General features: G+C 45.6%; 1 protein-coding gene across 1 annotated transcript; it reads right to left on the reverse strand.

Moving 5' to 3' along the window:
• Window positions 1-6,935: 6,935 nt before the first annotated feature.
• On the reverse strand, window positions 6,936-8,669 carry LOC120993753 (piggyBac transposable element-derived protein 4-like). Its single transcript, XM_040422224.1, has one exon. It carries the CDS (start codon window positions 8,667-8,669, stop codon window positions 6,936-6,938), a length of 1,734 nt encoding a protein of 577 aa, XP_040278158.1.
• Between the last annotated feature and the right edge of the window lie 1,703 nt (window positions 8,670-10,372).

Here is a 10,372-nt window from a genome sequence, read left to right on the forward strand (position 1 = left end):
TGGGCAAAATACTTAATTTTGCAGCCTATGCTGCATTTGTTAGTGTGATATGCAAGCTAGAAATACTGCAATAATAATCTGGGTTTAAAAAAACACGAATTTTTGGCAATATCCTACATCTGGTGCCTTTTGCAGCATTTGTCAGTATGTAAAACAAGCTTGAAATACTTCAATAATTTTCTGGGTTAAAAAAACACCAATTTTGGTCAAAAAACTAAATTTTGCAGCCTTTGCTGCATCTGTCAGTGTGACATACAAGCTTGAAATACTGCAATAATATTCTGGGTTTAATAAAACACCAATTTTTGGCAATACTCTACATCAGGGGCCTATGCTTCATCTGTCAGTGTGAGATACACGCATTAGATACTAGTGTTCTATTCTGTTATTAAATAAACACCCATTTTGAGTAAAATACTTAATTTTGCAGCCTTTGCTGCAACTGTCAGTGTGAGATACAAGCTAGAAATACTGCAATAATATTCTGGGTTTAAAAAAAACACCAATTTTGGGCAAAAAACTAAATTTGCAGCCTTTGCTGCATTTGTCAGTGTGAGATACACGCTTTAGAAACTGGTGTTCTATTCTGTTATTAAAAAAGCACCCATTTTGGGCAAAATACAAAATTTTGCAGTATTTGCTGCATTTGTCAGTGTGAGATACAAGCTAGAAATCCTGCAATAATATTCTGGGTTTAAAAAACACCTATTTTGGGCAGAAAACTAAATTTGCAGCCTTTGCTGCATCTGTCAGTGTGAGATACATGCGTTAGATACTGGTGTTCTATTCTATTATTAAAAAAACACCCATTTTGGCCAAAATAATAAATCTGCGGCATTTGCTGCATCTGTCAGTGTGAGATACACACATTAGATACTGGTGTTCTATTCTGTTATTAAATAAACACCCATTTTGGGCAAAAAACTAAATTTGCAGCCTTTGCTGCATATGTCATTGTGAGATGCACCCTTTAGATACTGGTGTTCTATTCTGTTATTAAAAGAACACAAATTTTGGGCAAGATCCTAAATTTGAGAAATATGAGGAGAGCGTCAAATAAGGGACGTGGCCCAGGTCGTGGTGCTGCTGGTGGATCTCCTGTTGCAGGGAGAGGACGTGGTCGATCTGTGCCAGCTACACGCACAAGTGAAACACCTTCCTCAGATGTGAGTAGGCGACAGAACCTTCAGCGTTATTTGGTCAGGCCTAATGCGGCTCTACGAATGGTGAGGCCAGAACAAGTACAGGCAATAGTAAATTGGGTTGCTGACAGTGGCTCCAGTTCCATTACATTGTCTCCCACCCAGTCTCCTGCTGAAAGATCTGAGTTGGCATCTGCAACCGATGTCAATCAGTCTTTCACCTCACCCCCTTGCAAATCAGCCAAGCAGTCTGAGCCCCAAGTCATGCAGCAGTCTATTCTGCTTATTGATGACTCTGCTAGCAGGGTTTCCCAGGGCCATCCACCTAGCCATGCCCCAGAAGTAGAAGATATTGAGTGTACCGATGCCCAACCACTTATGTGTCTAGAGGAGTACATGGGAGGACCACCGCAGCACGTCTCGGATGATGACGAAACACAGGTGCCAACTGCTGTGGCTTTCGAAAGTGTGCAGACCGACAAGGAGGGCAAGGGTGAAGACTGGGTGGAAGATGATGTGGAGGACGATGAGGTCCTCAACCCCACATGGAATCAAGGTCATGCGAGTGATCTGTGTAGTTCAGAGGAAGAGGCGGTGGTCGCACAGAGCCACCAGCACAGCAGAAGAGGGAGCAGGGTGCAAAAGCAGAGTTGCCGTTCCCCAGACAGTATGCCTGCTGCTGCCCACCGCAGCAAAGGACCGAGAACACCAAAGCCAGCTCCAAGGAGTTCTCTGGCGTGGCAGTTCTTCAGACAATGTGCTGACGACAAGACACTAGTAGTTTGCACGCTGTGCAATCAGAGCCTGAAGCGAGGCATAAACGTTCTCAAACTGAGCACAACCTGCATGACCAGGCATCTAAGTGCAAAGCACAAGCTGCAGTGGAGTAGACACTTTAAAAACCAAGAAAGGTCTCTGGCTCCTCCTGCTTCCTCTTCTGCTGCAGTCTCTGCCTCTTCATCCACCTCTGGAGTGACAGTGCCACCTGCCACCCCGCAAACAGAGGATCTGCCAGCAACACCACCACCTGTGTCACCAAGCATTTCCACAATGTCCCACAGAAGCGTTCAGCTCTTCATCTCCCAAACACTGAAGCAGAAGAGGAAGTACCCCCCCTACCCACCCACGATCCCATGCCCTGAATGCCAGCATTTCAAAATTACTGTCCATTGAAATGCTGTCATTCCATCTGGTGGAGACAGAGAATTTTAAAATCCTTATGGCGCTGGCAGTCCAATCCCACGGTACGTTGTGCCCAGCCGCCACTAATTTTCCAGGCAAGCCATTCCTTCCCTGCATAACCAAGTGGGGGACAAAATCAGGTGTGCACTGCGCAATGCCATGTGTGGCAAGGTCCACCTAACTACGGATACGTGGACCAGTAAGCAAAGTCAGGGACGTTATATCTCCCTAACGGCACACTGGGTAAATGCAGTGGCGGCTGGGCCTGAGGCGGATATCAGTTTGGCGCATCTCCTTCCACCACTGAGGATTGCAGGGTGATTCAGTTTGCCTCCTGTTGCTTCCTCCTCCTACTCTGCTTCCTCATACTCTACCGGCTCCTCATCCGGTCAGCGTAACACCTTCACCACCAACTTCAGCACAGCCCGGGGTAAACGACAGCAGGCAGTTTTAAAACGTATTTGTTTGGGGGACAAACCCCACACTGCGCAGGAGTTGTGGACGGGCCTTCAACAACAGAACGATGAGTGGTTGGTGCCAGTGAGCCTGAAGCCCAGCCTGTTGTTGTGCGATAATGGGCGAAATCTCGTAGCAGCTTGCGGACTAGCCGTATGATGCACATCCCTTGCCTGGAGCATGTGCTGAATTTGGTGGTGCAGAGGTATCTTAAAAATTACCCCGATATGTCAGAGCTGCTGCAGAAAGTGCGTGCTGTCTGTGTGCACTTTAGGCATTCTCACCCTGCTGCTGCTCGCCTGTCAGCGCTGCAGCGTAACTTCAGCCTTCCCGCTTACCGCCTCAAATGCGACGTGCCCACGAGGTGGAACTTCACCTTGCACATACTGGCCAGACTGTGCGAGCAGCAGGCGATAGTGGAGTTTCAGATGCACGGGTGAGTCGCTCTGCGGAACAGCACCACTTCACCACCAGTGACTGGGCCTCCATGCGAGACCTGTGTTCCTTGTTGCGTTGTTTCGAGTACTCCACCAACATGGCCAGTGCCGATAACGCCGTTCTCAGAGTTACTATCCCACTTCTATGCCTCCTTGAATAAACGCTTCTGGCGATGATGGAAGAGAATGTGGCACAGTGGGAGGAGGAGGAGGAGGAAGAGGGATTATATCATAGGGTTTCCGTCCAGTCATTCACTGGCTGCGAGGGTGGGTTCCTGCACCCACAAATGCCAGGTACACAATTATCCAGCCAGGGCACAGTTCTGGAGGATGTTGAGGTGGAGGATGAGGAGGAGGAGATGGAGGAGGAGGAACCGTGTTTACAGCAGGGTGGCACCCAATCCAGCTCATGGCCATCACTGGTGCGTGGCTGGGGGGATACAGAGGACACAGACGATGCACCTCCCACAGAGGATGACTTTGTTGCCTCTGGGCAGCCTGGCACACATGAGCGATTACATGCTGCAGTGTCTCCGCAACAACCGCCGAGTTGCCCACATTCTAACTTGTGCTGATTACTGGGTGGACACGCTGCTTTATCCCTGTTACAAGGACAATGTACCATTCTTAATTCCATCACTGGAGCATGATCGTAAGATGCGCGAGTACAAGCGCACGCTGGTAGATGCGCTGCTGGTGGCATTCCAACCTGACAGCGGGGGCACAGTGGAAGCACAAGGCGAAGGCAGAGGAGGAGGAAGAGGTCCACAAGCTGGGGCACCGCCAGCACCTCAGAAGGCAGGGTTAGCATGGCCGAAATGTGGAAAAGCTTTGTCAGCATGCCACAACAGCTGATATGGAATGTCTTAGCAGGAGGCAGCATTTTAGCAACATGGTGAAGCAGTATGTGTGCACACGCCTACACTTACTAAATGACGGGTCTGCCCCCTTCAAATTCTGGGTCTCCAAATTGGGCACATGGACTGAGCTTGCCCTTTACGTCTAAGAGGTGCTGGCCTGCCCTGCAGCAAGTGTATTATCTGAACGTGTATTTAGCATGACAGGGGGCGTTATCACAGACAAGCGCAGCCGCCTGTCCACAGCCAATGTGGACAAGCTCACATTCATTAAAATGAACCAGGCATGGATCCCACAGGACTTGTCCGTACATTGTGCAGAATAGACATGTATACCGGCCTTAACCAGCCATTGTTATACTACAGCGCAATTGCTCATTTTCCCACTCTTTTGGAGTGTATCCTAATAAAAAATAAAAAATTAAAACCAAAAACCAGTGTTGGCTAGCTCATCCTCCTCCACTGCCGCTTCCACCTAAACCGGTACGTCCACTGCCTCTTCAAACTCCTACTCCATATGGACCTGTCTGTTTCATTTTCTGGTAAAATTCACCAATATTTGAGTGTGATATACCACTGATATACCTAGTAGACAGGTAAAAAAACAAAAAACAAATTTGTTTGTTACATTTTTGGGTGAAATCCACCAGTTTTTGGGTGTGATATACCACTGCTATTCCTAGGAGACAGGTAAAAACATTTCACTAATTTGTCTGTTACATTTTGTGGTGAAATTAACAAATTTTTGGGTGTGATATACCACTGCAATACCTAGTAGACAGGTAAAAACATTTCACTAATTTGGCTGTTACTAGTGTTGAGCGAACAGTTCGAGCATAGTTCGGGTCCGTACCGAATTTTGGGGTGTTCGTGACACGGACCCGAACCCGAACTTTTTCGTAAAAGTTCGGGTTCGGGTTCGTCGTTCGGCATGTATTTTGGCGCATTTTGAAAGGCTGCAAAGCAGCCAATCAACATGCATCATACTACTTGCCCTAAGATGCCATCGCAGCCATGCCTACTATTGGCAAGGCTGTGATTGGCCAAGTGCAGCATGTGACTCAGCCTCTTATAAGCTTGTGCGCACGTCGGGACGTGCTCACTCCCGATGTGAATAGAACAGAGTTAGACGCAGCTGATGCTAGGGCGAGAATAGGCAGGCATAATTGAATAACTGGAAGCAAATTTCTCTCCTCCACCTGTGATTCATCTGAACAACTGCAGCTGAGCTGCTTTTTTGATAGGGATTGGCTATTTTTAGAGTGGCCAGAGTGATTTTTCCATCCACATGTACCCGGGCTGACCGCCGGCCGCCATTTTGCGACTTGTAGTGCTGCAGCAGAAGCTGCCACAGTGTGCATTCCAAAGCTCCAAACAAGTCAGACATCTACACCTGGGATTCAGACCAATAGCGATTTAGCAGCACAGTCCAAGGCTATTTTTTTTAAAGGTTGTGCAGACCATTTTGTGGCACATGTTACTGGGCTGATAGGCGGCGGCTATCTTGGGACTAGTGCTGCAGCACAATCTCTCCCAACGTCCATTAATCACTTGTAATAGTGGTCTGTGCCATAGAAATCCTACATCAGGGACTTGGGTGTGCTTGTGTCACCCCTACTAATACCAGTCCACCTGTAATCCATACAGTGAAAAGCCATAAAGTATTCCAGTGAGGGAATTTTTTTTTAATTTAAAAAAGGCCAAGTTAGTTTATCTGGCGTTCAATATACTAGATACAGTTAGGCCTGCGTTTCATACATCTGGAATTAGCAAACTAATGTGCTGGGGTTGGGAAAACATATATGTACCCATACTAGAATCTGTCAAAGAAAGCGGTACTCACATATAACAGTCATTCCATCTGTAATCCATACAGTCAAAAGACTGAAAGTATTCCAGTGAGGGAATTTTTTTTATTTAAAAAAGGCCAAGTTAGTTTATCTGGCGTTCAATATACTAGATACAGTTAGGCCTGCGTTTCATTCATCTGGAATTAGCAAACTAATGTGCTGGGGTTGGGAAAACATATATGTACCCATACTAGAATCTGTCAAAGAAAGCGGTACTCACATATAACAGTCATTCCATCTGTAATCCATACAGTCAAAAGACTGAAAGTATTCCAGTGAGGGAATTTTTTTTTTATTTAAAAAAGGCCAAGTTAGTTTATCTGGCGTTCAATATACTAGATACAGTTAGGCCTGCGTTTCATACATCTGGAATTAGCAAACTAATGTGCTGGGGTTGGGAAAACATATATGTACCCATACTAGAATCTGTCAAAGAAAGCGGTACTCACATATAACAGTCATTCCATCTGTAATCCATACAGTCAAAAGACTGAAAGTATTCCAGTGAGGGAATTTTTTTAATTTAAAAAAGGCCAAGTTAGTTTATCTGGCGTTCAATATACTAGATACAGTTAGGCCTGCGTTTCATACATCTGGAATTAGCAAACTAATTTGCTGGGGTTGGGAAAACATATATGTACCCATACTAGAATCTGTCAAAGAAAGCGGTACTCACATATAACAGTCATTCCATCTGTAATCCATACAGTCAAAAGACTGAAAGTATTCCAGTGAGGGAATTTTTTTTATTTAACCTCCCTGGCGGTATGATTATGTCAGGAATTTTGTTCCAAAAGCGGTACCATTTTTTTGCATGGAAATTTGGTGTTATGTATTGTAGGCCTGCAATTCTTAGTAATTACTTACTTAAACCTGACCAATAAAGACTCTAGTAGACCTCTCAGATGTGATAAAGTTCGAAAAAATAAAATCATGAGTTATAATCTAATAAATAATATAATTTTATTCAGTAATGTAATAAATAATGAAATTTGTCAAACAAAAGAAAATTCAGTAAACATCCTGGGTGTGGTAAATTTTGAAACATGGGACTGCACATAGACCAACGTCACAATCAGGGCAATGGAACCTGGTTTCCTTTCGGATTTTTTTTCCATTTCCATCTCGCTTTGAGCAGCAAACTACACACATCCTTGTAGGTGCTGCCTTTTTTGCGCTTGGCGGGATGTAATCCATAAAGTGACGACCAGTCAGCCTCTCTGGGTTTACAACGTCAACAGCGCGACGTCCAGATCTGTTCACGGCCACTGATGGCGTTTGGTAGTTCACAAAAATCTGCTCCGCCACCTTCCAGATGAAGTCAGAGTGAACAAGAGGCTTGTCACTCTTTCCTCTGTGCAGTATATAGGCATTCCACAGACATTGTTCCAGGAGATGCCTGAATATTTTTTTGTAGTATTTTTTTTGTTGCTTCCGCATAGCTGGATAGAATGTCATCGCCTGATCGGCTCTATCGACTCCTCCCATGGTGTTATTATAGTCGATCACAAGTTGTGGCTTTATGACATCTTTCCCACCTCTTGTGTGGACCGTGGTAGTGGAGGTGTTATGTACTGTACTCATTAGGCACACGTCTTTTTTGTCACGCCAACGCATTGCCATCATCTTTCCTTTCTGCCAGGCCACCATTTCTCCTGTTTTCAGTTTTTTCTTGGAAAACATACATGGCAGGCCACGTCGGTTGGCCCTAACGGTTCCATATGCGTCAGTCTTGTTTTTTAGTAGAAACTCGTACAGCTCAGGCGACGTGTAAAAGTTGTCTGTTGTCACACAATACCCCTGATTGAGCAATGGTTCAAGCAGTGAAAGGACTGATGACGTTGCCATCCCATAGCCGCTGTACCTGGGGTTGAATTGTGTTCCTTTGCCGGTGTATATGATGGAATTCCATATATAGCCAGTTGTAGACTCGCAGAGCATATAGGATTTTATTCCAAACCGCGCTCTCTTGGATGCGATGTATTGAATCCAGCTGAGGCGTCCTTTGTAAGCCATCAGACTTTCATCAATGCTAATGTCTCTGTCTGGCACATAGGCCTGCTGGAAATTGGTTATGATCATTTGGAATACTTCCCAGATCTTCTTCAGTTTTGGCGCTGGATGTGTGGCTTCGTCAAATTCCTCATTGTTGGTGAAGTGTAAATTCTTCATTATGAGGGAAAATCGGTACTCGGACATGATGGTGCCAAAAAATGGGGTTGCCAGCAATTTATTGGTAGTCCAGTACCATTTCTGCAGGGGTTTCCCCACCACCCCCTGAAGAAGTATTAGCCCCAGAAATTTCCATATGTCCTCCTTACTCACCGGTTCCCATTTTCTGGTTCTGGAAAATCTGCTGTGCAGAGTAGTGGATTGCTGCTCTTTGTAGCGGTTTGTCTCCGTGACAATCTTTTCAATGACGTCATCCGTCAGAAATAATTTTAGGTACGCCAAAGGATCATTGTGATCAACGTCTACCTTCATCCCAGGCGATCCTGTAAACGGGAATCTTGGCGGTGGTACTGCATCCATACCGCAATCAATAGGGCACCAAGAGCGCACCTCACTGAGCTCAAGTGAAGATTCGTCGCTGTCGCCACTTCTCTGGTCAGAGTCGGATGACGAATCTTTCCACGAATCGCTATCGCTGTCGCTCAATTCTGCGAGGGGCTCTGTGTCGCTGTCGCTGTCAATTATCTGATCCAAACCCGCTTTGGTGATGCTAAAGTGACGCTTTGATGCCATGGTAAAAAATATATTTTTTTTTTGCTTAGAAAAAACAGCTAAAAGGGCAGCCAGGGCAGTGTAGAATGATCAGATGTCAAATCTGTCAAATCTGAGGTGATAGTGTAATCTGACAGGATTTCACTGTATCACCTAACTTTATGTGTGTGTTTGACTTTTATACAATGTATTTTTTTTTTTTTTTTTTTGAATCTCCCGCCCAGTTCCGCCTCTGTGAGGCGCTGCGGCTCACAGAGACGAAACCAGGAAGAGAGATGAGACATCCGCCGGAGCTCTCACCGGCGATCACAGCGGGGAACATCGGGATTAGGTAAAGACACCCGCCGCTCCCTCTGCAATGTACCCCGAGCGTGACTCGGGGTTACCGCTTCTGGCAGCGAAAATTAACCCCGAGTCACGCTCGGGAATACCGTCAGGGAGGTTAAAAAAGGCCAAGTTAGTTTATCTGGCGTTCAATATACTAGATACAGTTAGGCCTGCGTTTCATACATCTGGAATTAGCAAACTAATGTGCTGGGGTTGGGAAAACATATATGTACCCATACTAGAATCTGTCAAAGAAAGCTGTACTCACATATAACAGTCATTCCATCTGTAATCCATACAGTCAAAAGACTGAAAGTATTCCAGTGAGGGGATTTTGCTTATAAAAAATAATATATTTCATTGTGGTGCGAGTTGAATCGCAACAATGAAGAAAAATATATATATAAATGGAAAATGCAAATGTGATCGCACACTACATCCAGCACTCTGCCCTCCATGCTGGATGAGACATTGGTTTATATTTTGGCCAAAGCATAGTAAGCCACTCACCGCGTCAAGGTCGTCTCATGAGTGGTCCCTAACTCTTGTTCCTACCTGTTCATGGGCCATGGGTCATTGCACACCTGACCAGTTAATCTGTCCTTGAGGCTGGTTTTAAAGTCAGTATAAAACTGAGTCTGCTTGTATAGAACCTACCATTAGCCATCTGGCTCCAGGAGAAGTATATGGTGGGTTCAGCATGCATGTTGGTACTTGCATCCCTGGATCCGATGAAAGCTGTAATGGCACCGGACGGGGTTACAAGCAAAGTGTACTTGGCTTGCATGCTGACCTGCATTCCCTGGATTTTATGTGGCTGTCATGGCCCATGAACAGGTAGGAACAAGAGTTAGGGACCACTCATGAGACGACCTTGACGCGGTGAGTGGCTTACTATGCTTTGGCCAAAATATAAACCAATGTCTCATCCAGCATGGAGGGCAGAGTGCTGGATGTAGTGTGCGATCACATTTGCATTTTCCGTTTATATATGTATTTCGCCATAGTGATCTGCACCTACAGGCAGGTTGTGCTGACCCAACCCCTTATTTTTTTCTTTGTAGTATATATTGGAGGCGTGGCGATCTCCTTGGAGTCATTGCACACCTGACCAGTTAATCTGTCCTTGAGGCTGGTTTTAAAGTCAGTATAAAACTGAGTCTGCTTGTATAGAACCTACCATTAGCCATCTGGCTCCAGGAGAAGTATATGGTGGGTTCAGCATGCATGTTGGTACTTGCATCCCTGGATCCGATGAAAGCTGTAATGGCACCGGACGGGGTTACAAGCAAAGTGTACTTGGCTTGCATGCTGACCTGCATTCCCTGGATTTTATGTGGCTGTCATGGCCCATGAACAGGTAGGAACAAGAGTTAGGGACCACTCATGAGACGACC

Source organism: Bufo bufo, chromosome 3 (assembly GCF_905171765.1).
Source record: "Bufo bufo chromosome 3, aBufBuf1.1, whole genome shotgun sequence".
In the NCBI taxonomy this organism is placed as follows: Eukaryota; Metazoa; Chordata; class Amphibia; order Anura; family Bufonidae; genus Bufo; species Bufo bufo.